The sequence below is a fragment of the Osmerus mordax genome, chromosome 11 (assembly GCF_038355195.1).
Source record: "Osmerus mordax isolate fOsmMor3 chromosome 11, fOsmMor3.pri, whole genome shotgun sequence".
Classification (NCBI taxonomy): Eukaryota; Metazoa; Chordata; class Actinopteri; order Osmeriformes; family Osmeridae; genus Osmerus; species Osmerus mordax.
The window spans coordinates 11,090,139-11,103,821 of record NC_090060.1 but is presented as its reverse complement, the minus strand read 5'-3'; the positions used below and the strand labels follow the sequence as shown (position 1 = coordinate 11,103,821).

The 13,683-nt window shown below is 43.6% G+C and overlaps 2 protein-coding genes and 3 non-coding genes across 7 annotated transcripts; all 5 read right to left on the bottom strand.

The window, feature by feature from the left end:
• Positions 1 to 397: 397 nt before the first annotated feature.
• Positions 398 to 3,714, bottom strand: LOC136951572 (S-arrestin-like). Its single transcript, XM_067246051.1, has 14 exons — positions 3,667 to 3,714; positions 3,418 to 3,478; positions 3,259 to 3,303; positions 2,949 to 3,148; positions 2,691 to 2,818; positions 2,450 to 2,585; positions 2,249 to 2,333; positions 2,075 to 2,147; positions 1,824 to 1,961; positions 1,618 to 1,695; positions 1,496 to 1,510; positions 1,328 to 1,380; positions 979 to 988; positions 398 to 544 (listed from the first exon to the last, which is right to left on the bottom strand). The coding sequence occupies exons 1-14, from the start codon at positions 3,712 to 3,714 to the stop codon at positions 454 to 456; spliced, it is 1,161 nt and encodes a 386-aa protein (XP_067102152.1). The 3' UTR covers positions 398 to 453.
• An 831-nt stretch (positions 3,715 to 4,545) lies between these two features.
• Positions 4,546 to 12,604, bottom strand: atg16l1 (ATG16 autophagy related 16-like 1 (S. cerevisiae)). 3 transcript variants are annotated; one of them, XM_067246348.1, is made up of 20 exons: positions 12,468 to 12,604; positions 11,845 to 11,956; positions 11,651 to 11,744; positions 11,456 to 11,561; positions 10,992 to 11,065; positions 10,635 to 10,886; positions 10,476 to 10,541; positions 10,192 to 10,278; positions 10,012 to 10,071; positions 9,808 to 9,852; positions 8,999 to 9,101; positions 8,409 to 8,514; positions 7,926 to 7,996; positions 7,734 to 7,805; positions 7,202 to 7,322; positions 6,992 to 7,097; positions 6,713 to 6,862; positions 6,565 to 6,612; positions 6,376 to 6,477; positions 4,546 to 6,274 (listed from the first exon to the last, which is right to left on the bottom strand). In XM_067246348.1, the coding sequence occupies exons 2-20, from the start codon at positions 11,948 to 11,950 to the stop codon at positions 6,181 to 6,183; spliced, it is 1,863 nt and encodes a 620-aa protein (XP_067102449.1). In that variant the 5' UTR covers positions 11,951 to 11,956; positions 12,468 to 12,604; the 3' UTR covers positions 4,546 to 6,180. The 3 variants fall into 3 exon arrangements, with proteins under 3 accessions (XP_067102449.1, XP_067102450.1, XP_067102451.1); XM_067246349.1 differs by lacking the exon at positions 9,808 to 9,852 and having other exon boundaries at positions 12,470 to 12,576; XM_067246350.1 differs by lacking the exons at positions 4,546 to 6,274; positions 6,376 to 6,477; positions 6,565 to 6,612 and having other exon boundaries at positions 6,778 to 6,911; positions 12,470 to 12,576.
• On the bottom strand, positions 7,400 to 7,660 carry LOC136952353 (small Cajal body-specific RNA 6). Its single transcript, XR_010877858.1, has one exon. It is a non-coding gene; the product is annotated as a small Cajal body-specific RNA 6 (non-coding RNA).
• LOC136952352 (small Cajal body-specific RNA 6) lies at positions 8,083 to 8,347 on the bottom strand. Its single transcript, XR_010877856.1, has one exon. It is a non-coding gene; the product is annotated as a small Cajal body-specific RNA 6 (non-coding RNA).
• Positions 8,653 to 8,918, bottom strand: LOC136952351 (small Cajal body-specific RNA 6). The gene has a single exon (XR_010877855.1). It is a non-coding gene; the product is annotated as a small Cajal body-specific RNA 6 (non-coding RNA).
• Positions 12,605 to 13,683: the final 1,079 nt, after the last annotated feature.

The following is a 13,683-nucleotide window of genomic DNA, read 5'->3' as shown; positions in this document are numbered from 1 at the left end:
AAGTATTTAGCTCAAAATCGTTGTTCACAATAATTACAAGATTCTAGATTGTAAAAATATTTTATTTATTAGCACACTATTCCCATGCAAACACACAGAAATATGTGAAACAAACATGGACAAGCTCAACATCAAAACCACCATATCTAAATGACTAGGCCCCTTTGCAGTTCCAAAAACACAAACACTAAACAGCCCAAAACAAAACTTGAGGTGAAATACCATCTTTGCTGAAGACTTGCTGTTTGCAGTTCCTCATTGCACATTATAGTGCATGCTACCACCTTATTGGGCTGTAATACCAGAAGCCTAAAGCTGCATCTATTCTCTGTGGTCTCCAATCATCTCAGTTCCTTATGGTCCTCAGCAGGTCTGGCTGCGTCAGCCTGTGCTTGCTGTTGGGGCCATGGCTGAGTGTGGGTGACCCTTGGTGCCCCTTTGAGCCCCTCCTCCTTAGGCCTCTGTGGGAGACTCGTCATCATCCCCAATCACGCCCTTCAGGTAAACCCTTTTGAATTCCTCAAACACCATATCACCTGACTCGCTGGTGAGCAGCAGAGATAAAGTGAGAAAAGCAGACAGATCAGTTTGCAAGAAGTCACAAAACACAGGTCTCATCTCACATAAACTGATATTTATGTTAGCAATTAAACTTCTACCAAATCTGTGCCGTGTCATAATAAAACTGGATCATATAACTGAAAACACCCTACATATCATATTCATCTCAAGCAGCATCAGGAAATGTTTCCCCAACTCATACTGTGTTTCATAAAGCGTTGTATTGTGAAGTCAGAGCAACATAAGAACTTCTAGAACTGGGTGGGTTGAGCTCAGTACATTAAAGCCATATTGAATTATGGGAACCGGCTGGTGATACAGTCAGGAAGAGTGGCCAAACCTTCCAACAAAGAGTGAATTCAACACCACACATAGACTGGGACCAATGACTCCACAATTTAAAAAATAGAGTCCTACCTTTCTTTGGCTGTATGACGGACGAGAAGGAAAAGGAAAAGAAAGTGATCATCAAAGGACAAAGGAATATTATCAGTTAGGTATTTACTTTCACCAGGCCATTGTGTTCTAATCTGGATAGACGGGTATTAAGTGTGTGGACATCATAATGCTAGCTGAATGCACATTGGAGTGGATAGATATAGATCTACAGATGTCAGCAAAAAAGGAAAGCCGATTAAATGCCTTTCGCGGTGATCTGAATGCAATTATCTACCTGGGCATCTACCTGTTGTTTACTTGATATTGTATTCACACCTTGATAGTTATTGTGTTAGGGGTAGAGCTGAGTGGATGGAGATCTACTCACCTGGATCAGGTTTAGGATGCATGAGCTTGAATGGAACCTCAAGTGATACATCACTAAAAAATAACAAATCAAAAAAATAACAAAGATGTCACTCCATTCAGCTTGAAGGACAGATTTTAGTGACTAGGATATACACATTGTATGAAGAAAAGAAGAAAGAATCCATACCTAGATCCGACCGTTCTTTTGAGGAAATAAGGGACAAGAAAATTATTAGATGAAGAAGTGTGATGTGATTCGAAACAATCATTACAAGATATGAGCATGAGGTGGTGAATTATAACCCATACCCTGTAGCAATGAGTCTCGCCACTACTTTGTAGGACACGAGCATTCCCTGTACCTCCTTTAGCACTTCATCTTTTACACTGCAAGAGAGAAAGGGGTGTTTTGAGGCCAAAAGAGAGGAAAATAGTTCATTCAACAGTATTGTTTGATTAGGTTTAATCAAAATTAATATGTCTGTGGAGTGTGTAAATCTGGTCTGGTTGCTCACATGCTTGTAGAGGCTAGGTTAGTGTCCTCATGCTTCAGTTTGCCATCTAGAGCCAGACCTTGTCTCTCCTTGCAATTAGCCAACAGAGGCAGAAGGGTGTACTGCTTCTTCAAGCTGGTGCCAGAAGGTACTACATCTCTGTAAAAATAATTTATAAGATTAGATTTGTATTTCCTTCACTGGAATTGTGACTTCTTATTTGTCTTTGACAAGTTAACAACTAAATAACAAAATATGTTTGTGACACTTACTCTGTCTCTTCTTTGACCACAGACTTGACATACTTGTCATTGGAATAAAGAACCACATTGGTCACTTGCTCAACTGTGAAAGTAAGCAGACAAATGGACATGAAGGAAATGTTCCCTACATTGGATAAAAAGTCACCAAAAAAAACGGTCTTTGATGTGGTTTAATATTCTCACCTGACACAGAAATGTCTTTTATTGATCTATTAGAGCTGTTTGTGATGTCAACATTCACATTGATGGGTTCACCGTGGTAATAGGTCTGCAGATAAAGAGTCATACTGAATAGTTATATTTGAGTTATATTTGTGTTCCATTATTTAACCATTGTTGACGTCTCCCATTACTCTTGATCATAGTGACTGCTGATGGACCGACCTCTTTCTCCAGGCTGACTTGCACGTGTAGGGGTTTGTCAGACATGAGGAACTCACAGGTGGTCTCGGCAGTGGGGACCACTTTGCTGTCCTCAGGGGCGTACTGGATCTTACGGATGGCCAGACGCACTGAGCTCCTGCAGAAAGACACACAGACAGACAATGACAATGGTGGAGACTCGTCACCTGACAAACCAAGTACTTTGATTTACTTGAGGAGTGGTTTGTGTGTCTGTCCATACCGTTTTTGGACCTTTTCATCAAGACTTTCAGCACAAAAAGCCTTCACTTCAAACTCTACAGAACATTGTTTGCCCACATCAAGGGGGCCAGGCTGCAGACACACTGAGCAAGGCAGGTTGTCTGGGAACTGAAAGACAATATAGCCCCATGAGGACGGTACATTCTCTAAGTATAGCGCTTGGTCCTTTTATTGTTGTCCAGTATAGCGATGCTGACTGCAACTATACTGTAGTAGGGTACTTTCTGCTGGCTCTCACCTCAAAGAAGAAGGGGAAAGCATTGTCTCCTAGTTTATGAAGGAGTTTCTCCTGTATCTTGGTGTGTGTGCTTCTCTCCTTGTCCTGCAGGTCAGGGTAGACTTGACGAGTGGTCAAAAAGATATCCCTGCGGAAGATCATGCCCAGCACATCCTGGTCCTCACGGCCATACTTGAACGTGCAGGACAGCATGATGTACACTAGGTGGCGAGAGAAGAGCACAGTAGTCACAAGTCTGCCATCTGGGGCACAGAACACATTTGTTAAGCACTGGCTACATTTTCATCAGTTCAGATGATGAGACACTAACCTTTCTTTCCTTTGGCCTGCACAGGATCGATCAGGACAACTCCATCTAAGGAATGACAAGGGGGGGGGGGGGGGGGGGGGGTAATTAACTGATCAGTAAAAAAAAAAAAAATGCAACTTAAATGTCCCCTACAACGGTTTGGCCAGGGGTCAAACTCACCCACGGGATCAACAGAGTCACAACGATCCACAAAATCTCTCTTCGCCATGTAGACGCCCACCTGAAAAAGACACAAAATGAAGCTATGGCTTTATGGGGAAAAAAACGGCTCTGAGAACAACTAGAAAAACACACTGACAGATTTCACAAGGGGTGATATGCACACAGATGAGGGGAAAAAAACTATTTGGGGATAGCTAAAGCATTTCTTGTTTTCCTACTGCAGCTGGTAAGTGGAGGGAAACTCACCGACTTGTCTCGGGAGAGCTTCTTGAAGATAACAGCTTTGGGACTCATTGCTTGATTTCCTCTCGAGACCCACAGACAAAATGAATCAGATACTCTTCTTGGCCAAACTCTTTGGACTGATTGACTGCCCTGCAGTATAAAGAAGAGTGCAGTGCAGATCCATGTTGCTGCATTTATAATCTGTCTGACTAAACCTATCACCACGCCCTCTCCCTCCCCCACTATATACCTATGCTCTTTAAATGCTTCGTCTTACTCATGCACTCCTGTCAGCTCCTTCCGTCAACGTGATTAGGCGCCCCAAGACTTGAGGCACAATGATATAATCCTCAAAAGCACAACAGCCTTGAAGTAGAGCCCTGCAAAATATCTCACAATATTAACAAAACTATTGACACTATAGAATACTCATAAAGTGACTGTTGTATGACAGTTTATTATGATAGTGAAATATGTTGGTTTGTCAATACACCTTGATGGATAAGATTTCTCAGTTATGTTAATGCTCTGGCAAACCAGCTGTTTGATTATTAGGTGCCTGTTCACTGTCATTTAAAAAATGTGGCTTAGCCAATGCCCACTACAATACAGTTATGTCTAGTTGTGTTAAGACACTAAGCTGTAAATACCTTGTTGTTAAACTCAGCAGTCTGGTCGCTGACATCAGCAGGGAGACCAATGAGATTACACTAAGGAACGGAAAATGACTCACTACAATCTCTTCAAAGAGTTTATGAACATTCAACAGGAGCTATATATCTGACCCCATATCTGTAAAAGACCTCGGACATACTGTACATTAAATGTTTAGTTCAGTTTCTTACATTTCATTCATCTTAGGGTTGACAAAAACCTCTTTCCCCACAGAAAAAGACACAGTCATGTTTCCACACGTTTTCAGTGTGCATACATTAAAACATACAGAGGAACTTTCATTTACATGTACATAACTTAAGCTTTACAATCGTTTTGCTGATCACAGAAGGGGAAGGGACAGCTGATCAGCAGCACACCGTCCCTCGTTCAGTCGAAAGGAGATCAGAGAATCAGCCATTATCAAGGCGGTAAAAATGTCTCTTTCCTTAGGATCAATGCCCGGGTCACTTCCGCAAAAACTAGACACAAAACCGTGATTAATGCTAGTTGAGTGCTGCAAGGCACCGAAGACCAGATTTTGGTACTGTTCTCGTGGTGATACGGGGGGGGGGCAGAAGACCAGAATCCATCTCTTCTCTAGTTTTATGTTTGTATGTTTATTTCCTTAGGAAGGTAACAAGTACAAACGTCTCTGAACCATATCCAGCCAAGCTGAATCAGGTCATGTCACACTGCCCTCTATGGCCAGGACTTCCTGTACAGAAGAACACTGGTAGCTGATATGTAGTGAGGTACACAAACTGTACATTTTGTGAATCAAAAATCCTATGGATTGTGAATGCCAGAATAAAAAAGCGCCATGGAGTGTGAAACAGAATCAAGTTTAAGAGCACAATGCATTTCTTTGAGGCAGTTTCCTGGAAAGATCAAACATCCCAATGTGTGAACACTAACTGGATAACAATTGGTTGACGGTTTGAGAAATTTTGAATTAAAGACAGTTGTCATACACACTCCTACTGGTTAGGCAATACCAGAAAATATTACAAACCTCACAAGGACTCACCATTGTTTTTACTATGACAGGAAAAAACATTGTTGGAAACAATACGGCAGCATAAATATAATTGAAAGTTTTTGATCCTCAGTGCCAACTTCGAAGCCGTCAGTGAGCTACGTATCGCCAAGTCATTCTTTGTTTTAGTGTTATTAGAGGGCACCGTTTTGTGATTGGCACAGTCTTATTCATGCATGTGTTGAAATATCGCTTACCCATTTAGACTGCTAGCAAGCATGCTTTCACGTCAACGTTTCTAACAGGCTGGTGACAATTACACATCCTTAGGTAGCTTAGCATTACAGAACACACCCCTAGCAGTGGACAATGCAAATATATGTATTTTGTTAAGTTCAAAACAGGAAATTGAACTCAAATGAAACCCAAATGCACACAGACGTCTACATCAAAAGCCTCTCCTTCCAAAAGGTAATGGTTAACCATATACACATCAATGCTGTAAAAACAGACAACCCAGCTCAGTTTAAAATAACGGCTTTATAATCTTTCATATATCCGGTTTATAGGTGATATAATTGACAGTGCTGGATATCATGTAAATTGAGTTGATATATGATCATGTTCACTGGGAGAATACTCTCTCCATATTCGTGGGCTTTGTCTTTTTTTTTGGGGGGGGGGGGAACACCTATTCATTGCTGCTTCCTAGTGTCAACTGAAACTGTGTCCAGTGGGGACAATCAGGCCCATGTCTTAGAAATATGCACACATTAAAGTCCAGTGTCAGTGTGCAGCGCAACGTGGGTAGGTCTACGAGACTCCCTCCTGTCCAATGTCTAGATCTCCATTCTACAGTCAGGTCAATAAGCCACCCAATGTCCGGAGCAGAGCTTAGCCAATCACATGTCAGACCAGAGAACCGCTTTGCTTCCCTTCTCCACACTGACCACGAAAGCTCCAGACGGTGACCAGGAAACAGCGTTGATGGCAGTGCTGAAAGACAGACCCAAACATTATCATTTCAAGCCAATGAACTGATGAGTGCTCTTGTTACACAGTTACCAGTGATCAACAGAAGTCTTGCTCAAACAAACCTGTGGTTCTTGTCTAACGTGCGGTCAAGCTTCCCTGTCAGTGTGTTCCACACATACAGGGTGGCATCTGCAGAGCCCGCTGCTACATAACTGCCATCAGGACTGGGAGGGAGAAGAGTAAAATGTTTTAATCTACCATCTCAACTACAGCCATGTGAAGGCTTTTGGCACCAAATGGTGAACACTCACCTGAAGGTCACTCTGGTCCAGTCAGCTCCGCACTTGAAGTTCGGAGCGCTGAGGAAAAAAGGACAGAACATTAGATTGTATGTAGACAACAACCATTTTAACCTTGTTGTGTCCCCTAGTAGCATCCCAGCGCCACGACCATCCCCACCTGAAGGTCTGGCGGACAGCGTTGGTACGCAGGTCGATGATCTTGATGAGATCATCCCTAGAGCAGGCGAGCAGCTCGGTGCGGTCGTGGTTCAGATCCAGAGACGTGACCTTGCCCAGGAGCTCCAGCTCACGCACGATGCTCTCAGCTCTGCAGGACCAACACCAGCCGGCCATCAGACACACTCGCTTCATTAGGACTTCAGTGAATAAACAATTAGTCCCATGTTTTCATCTCCAGTTGTGTGCGTGCTAAATGGACACAGCGCTGGGTTCTTACCTGATGTCCCAGAAGCGTACTTTCTTGTCAAAGTGACCACTCATGACACACTGCTCGGTGCAGACGATGTCATTACAGCTGGAGCCAGCAAACACCGTCTTCATACCTATTAGAGCAACAACAACAACAAAAGACTAATAGTAGAATTGGAAGAAAAACAAACCAAAAAAGTAAACTAAGAGCAGGACGAATGCTGGGAAAAATACTAACAGACTTTGCTGCGCAGGTCCCACAGCTTAAGCGTCCTATCATAGCTTCCAGATACGATGCGTGCGTTGTCAAGGAGGAAGCGGGCAGAGAGCACCTTTCCACTGTGACCCGTGAGCGTGTGCTGCAAAACGAGAGAGCAACAACAATGAATGTCACAGCCCAAGAATGACTCATTGTTGAGGGGGGAGGAAATGGTGTGGTCTCAGCACAGGTTTGAGATCAGTGGCCCAGCCCCATACCAGGGCCCACAACTCCTTGATGGTTGGTTATGTTGGATGTCCATCATGACTGAATCTTTGTTTCTTGAGAGACACAGACTGCTCATCCTGTTTGTCAGCAGTACCTGAATCCAACACTGCACAACTAGAGCATGCTGGGTAGGGGTCAGGGGCTGCTGGGAGTTGCATGCAGCAGGTAGGGGAATTGGGCAATCAGACCTTTTACATCTCATCATTGACCATGAACATCTGACATTAACGGGTGGACTTTTTTTATTTTCAAGAAAATAAATTTGGATCTCGTCTTTCCTCACCCTCAGTCTGTAGTCGTCCACAGTCCAGATCCTGCTAGCAAAGTCATTGGAGGCTGCCAGCAAGTATGAGCCCTATAAACAAACACCTTATTACTATCCTGCTGTTAGAATGAAATGGGAATAAAATAAAACAACTGTGTACCGCAGACACTGTGACAAGAAACCAAAGCTGCACACAATAATTACACTTACAGTACTGTCAAACTCGATGCTGGTTATACCAGCATTGCTGCCTGTCAGCGCACCCTTGGGTTCACAGCGACCTGAAAAGACAGAACAGTGGTTTATTACAGATGATAAAACTCAAGCAAGATAAAGTTACCATCAATTCCCTATGTTTCCTGAATAAGGTCTCAGCTTGAAAACTTGGGATCATCTACCCATCCTATTCCCATGCCCAATACTCCATTGTGATTGGTTGTGTCAGATGTCCATCATGACTGTGAATCACTGTACTCTAAGAAACACAAACTATGATGGTCATCATGTCTGTCAGCAGCCCCCGAGTCCAACGCTGCACAACTAGAGCATGCTGGGTAAAGAAGAGGCTGCTGGGAGCTTAAGGGCTGGGAAGGGACTTGGGCAATCAGACCTTTTACATCTCATCATCGACCATAATACCTGAAAACATGTTCCGTAGAAAAACTATGCCACAATCCAGACCACTGAACACACCTGAGACCACTTCCCATAGTTTGACCCGACGGTCCATCCCCCCCGTGGCCAAGATTCGAGAACCAGGACTGAAACGAACTGCGTTCACCTCCCCGTCATGGGCCTCCTGCAACAAACACACACAAACAGGTGCTCTATAAAAGGCCATTAGGTAGGGAGAGGAAAAGTGAAAAACAGCAGCCAAAAATATTTCCTTCCTAGTCAGTTGAAGTTCCTGATAGTCTTTGTAACATTGTCAAGTTCAGGTCTCAGCTTGAAAACTGGAGATCATCTACCTATCCCATTCCCATGCCACCATACTCCATCGTGATTGGTTGTGTCAGATGTCCATCATAACTGTGAATCACTGTACTCTAAGAAACACAAACTATGATGGTCATCATGTCTGTCAGCAGCCCCCGAGTCCAACGCTGCACAACTAGAGCATGCTGGGTAGAAAAGAGGCTGCTGGGAGCTTAAGGGCTGGGAAGGGACTTGGGCAATCAGACCTTTTACATCTCATCATCGACCTTTAGCTTCTGAAAGAACCACATGCTCAAGACTGTGGGCAGACAAAAAAAAAAGTGTGTCAAAGAAATTGGGGTACGTACAAACACATGCAGTGCGGTCGAGGGCACACGGACTTCCGCACACACCCCAGACGGAGCTTCGGCATTCTCAGGTGAGGAGCTGAAGGAGTTGCCAGGACGACGCCTGTGGAGCAAGGAGGCACATTGTTCACCCTTCAGCTAATTACCTTTCCAGTTAAAACCACACAGAGGAGAAGGGAAACACACGCATGTTTGGAGAATTCACTGCTCAACATGCAATGGTCATAGAAGTCCAATGCATGGTCGGGAAGCAGAGCAATGGGAGAGGGGCATCTTGTCAGGAAGCGATGGAAGCAGGAGACATCAGTAAAACCTCAATCATAAGCAGGTCAGTTCATAACAATTATGCAACCGTTAAAACTACATTACTCACGCCAACATGAGGTGAAACCTAACAAGACCATTATGGGAGCCTTGAGGGAACATTTAGGAATTCTCATAGCAAAATGCACTCAAGTCAGCAATGCCTTACAATTCCTGTGTTCCCGCAAGATTTCTATGTTCTGCCTCTCAACAGCCAATCATAAAACAGGAACATAACTTGATTGACACTAAACAAATCCATTGTGTGTCAATTTGAAATGCACTTTCATTCTGGGATTCATTTACATAAATCACATTGTGTGTTAGTCATCCCAGATTTGGTCTACAAACCCCCTTTGGTTGGGGAAACTGTCTTCTATGAAACCAAAAGCATCCATCAGTATAGATCCATTAGTCCATGAACCCATTAGTATAGATTCCTCTAGCACACACAATTACAGGCACAGACAACTGTGAGCCCTATTGACACCACAGTGGCATTTCACCTGGAGTCTGATGGGAGGAGTCCAGGCTGCACAGACTCAGACACGCTGCAGACAGACAGAGAGAAGCCATCAACAACAGGATGGACACGCCCACCCAGAGAGGAGCATGGGAGCATACACTGACGAGGACACAAAAGACCCCACAGAGCAGGAAAGATCTCTGTACACTGGCCACTGCACAAAGATTAGTGCTCAGTTACATACCCAAATATGTTGGAGATGGAGTCCAATAGACCACCTGGAGGAGGCTGTGATATGCGTTTACTGCAGGAACAGAAAGAGGACTATCAACTACATGGAGGGGGGGGGGGGGACCCCTGAAACTACGTAGCTACACATTCATGCTTCTAGGAATTCTAACAGGACAAAGACGCCTTGTATTACCTGGGAGTACGACTAAGCGGCCGGTTAGGCGAAGCCTCTCCAGGCACTTTCCCAGAATCCTCTGGTACAACCTCAATATCATCATCCCTGCAGAGGGCACATGACAGGCCATGAGTCAGCAGAAACATAAGAAATTTGCAGAGTTGATGCTACTGTATCTTTAAGCCCAAAACTAATTTACACCAGATGTCGTGCTGACTCATGGAGGGATTTTTACAAATGTTTTTGCTGGGAACAAAAAAACCCGAGAGCAACTTTTTGCCACTGTAGCACAAGGTACTCACGGGTCAAAGGGCAGTGGCTCCTTAGCAGCATCCGCTAGTTCCTTCTGGAGCTTAGCTTGCCTACGTCTAACATGGAAAAAAGGAAATGAAAATTAAACTCTGCATGCAAATGACTACATGGGACACAGAGCAGACCCCTGAACCTTTCTCTGCACTCACCTACAGTCCTTCTCATTTTCAGCATTGAGCCGGTTGGCCTCCTGGGACTTTTCAGCCATCCAGCGGGACACCAGTTCCTGGTTGTCTTCGGTGGTGCGCCGCAGTTTCTCCTCCAGGGCACTGAAGGTGATCTGCAGGGCATCATACTCATCCTTCAGAGTCTGGTTGGCCCTCTCCAGGTCCTGCAGGTAGTTGTGTAGCTCTTTGCAATCCCCCTCCAGTTTAGCTATCTGCTGCTGATACTCCAGCATCCTACCACAGACAAGGACGAAGGTGAGGGTCGTTTGGGGAAGTGTTGAGTGTAAAATGAATCACATGCCGATGGGAAATGCATGAACAGCTTGTGAGTACACTTACTTGGCCTCATTGCTTTGGATCTCCTTGTCTTTTTGCTGAATCTGGTTATTAAGTTCAATCACACTCTGGGCCAGCTGCACAGACAAGACAGAAACACATCACAAAGGACATCTTTATGATCAACAAGAACATGCATATCAGCCACCCCAAAGCGAATACAGCACAGTCTGTTCAATGTCTGACTGACCACATGCATATTGGCCTGATCTTTCATAGTCAAGTTATTAGTGTCCATGTCTTTTGGACAGGGCAGCAGCAGTCTTGTGAGTGATAAGGTCACCTAGAAATAAGTGAAGCCTTTGATTCCTGTGCCTGTTCTTAGCCAGCCTGCCTTGCCATTTCCAATCATTTGGTATTGAGCAAGGAGAAAAACCAGGGATTCAAAAGGCAAACATGCAATACATCTCAATGATAAATGTGTACTGTGATAAGACTGGAAGACAGACAAGCATGAAATGGCTAACCTCGCCACGTTTCTTGTGCAGCTCTGTCAGTTCCTCCTGATGTTTGATTCTCATCTGGGCCATCTCCTGCTGTAAGGCATCATTACGGGTGGTGTCTGCCCCTGGGCTGGGAAACGAATCACAACGTTAGAAGGCTTCCAATTTGTGTATAATCTCATTACCTGATTACAGAAATCTTCCATGACCATTGCTTACCTGGCCTCATGTCTGCTCTGTAGGTCATATTTGTCAGTTTGATATCTTTCTGAGAGTACAGTTTGTAGATCTGACTTCTCCAACAGACGATTATCTGGAACAAACAAACTAATTTCTCATCCTTTCATGACACCACATTCACATAAAATGATCAGCGTGCTTGGTTCTAATGTGCATCAGGTGATCCAACTGACATTGGTGGATGATCTCCTCAAAGGCCTGTCGTTGCACACGGTCTCTCTGCTTCAGCTGCTCTGCGATGTGCTTCTTCCATGAGCACTCCACACGGCGCTCCGCCATTGCCACCTGCACAGTCACCATAAGTCTCGACATTAATCTTCGTCTCTTATATACCAAGCAGACACATTTTGAAAAAGTCGCTTTTGAAATCATTTTGTTTTAAATGGGTGGCAAGCTAGCAAGCAACATCTCGTCCCCCTTTCCATCGGTGGATGGGTCCTACGAAGCATGTGAGATCAGCATTTCCGTACAAACAGCTAGCTAGCAAGCTAACAATTAGGTATGGCTAATCTAAACAAGCTAGCCTGTGCAATTCATCCGATATGGTATACAGCTACACGGTTCGATTGATCAACCACCAATATGATTTCAATTACAGTATCAACCAGGCTACATAGGGTAGCTCGGTTAGTAAAAACAAACATAAAAGCACGTTTGTGGACGAAAACAGTCATTGCGATTTCTTGCTAGATAACGATAGCTAGCTACCTTGGCGCATCTGTCTAGGGTAGCTTGGCGAGTGCTAGCTGGCTAACTAGATAGTTGTCTTAACAAACAAAGAGGGTAATAAACTCACACCATCTAACCCAGTCTTCGGACGCTATTAAGACCATACGGTAATAAGAACGCAAAAATGATAAGGGACTCGACCACAATAACAGTAATGAAATCTTCTTCCTGCTCCTACTCTTCTGCGGTGCTTTATAGAGGATGGCAACCAACGTTTAGGTGCACTATCACCTCCTACTGGACAAGACTGGATGTCACAGACATAAATTCTCACCACTTATCCTGTTTGATGAAATCCAAATGATTTGCTTGATTTTAACAAATTGCCGGTCTATCTCTCCGCCCCTCTCAAACACATGCTTTGATGTCTCATTTGTTGATACATATGTCATCATATTTATCATGCTTTTTAAGACAGCTCAAAGTATAGTCCAATGTCTATAACCTTTAGTTAGCCTACTCTATGTTCTATTTGCCAGTAAAAACTAATTACATGCATGGAGTGAACAGCCCATCCTTCAACCGAATAATGTGTCTTTACGGATTGTCACTGCGTTTCTCCCTTCTGTTTCATAACCCCCTACCTGTGAAAACATAGTAATGAGAATATTAAGGATAGCCACTCTTATCATATAGCCTATACTACTCTGACTACAGGTTACCCAACCGGGGTTAATTGTTCCCTGTCCCTCCTGAGACCAATTACATTGGTTACAATGGATTAAATCACACGTATTGGTATCTAAATGGGATGGAGTTAATTCTGTTCATGTAATTATTTCTCCCTTTAAAGAAAGTTTGCCCACTGAGTCCATTGTATAGCTTACATTGCAGAATATTGCATTTATGCCCTCCACACCACATGCCAATATTAAAAACATAATATAGAACAAAAGCCTAGTTATTTTTTGCGGAATATCGTAAAACAATTTAAATTGTTTATAGATGAGATCAACATGTTGCTGTTGTGTTTGCTCACATTTGCACACACTTCGCATCATAGCAGTTTAGCTGTGATTTAAGGTAGACCCACTTGAGAATAAGAAGCGGCGAATAAGAAACCAACTCGTCTTATTTTACCCAGAGCCCTTTACCACGGTGCAAACTAAATGCATTGATTCATAAATTTGTTATAAGTCTGACAAATGTTACTGTATGGTTGTATAATTGTAACGCATATATACCTATGATTAACAAAATATACATTCAACTAACTTAGCGAATGTGTCTACTGTATCTTCCAAAAAATTGAAATCCCTCACATCCCACAAAAAGTCCACATT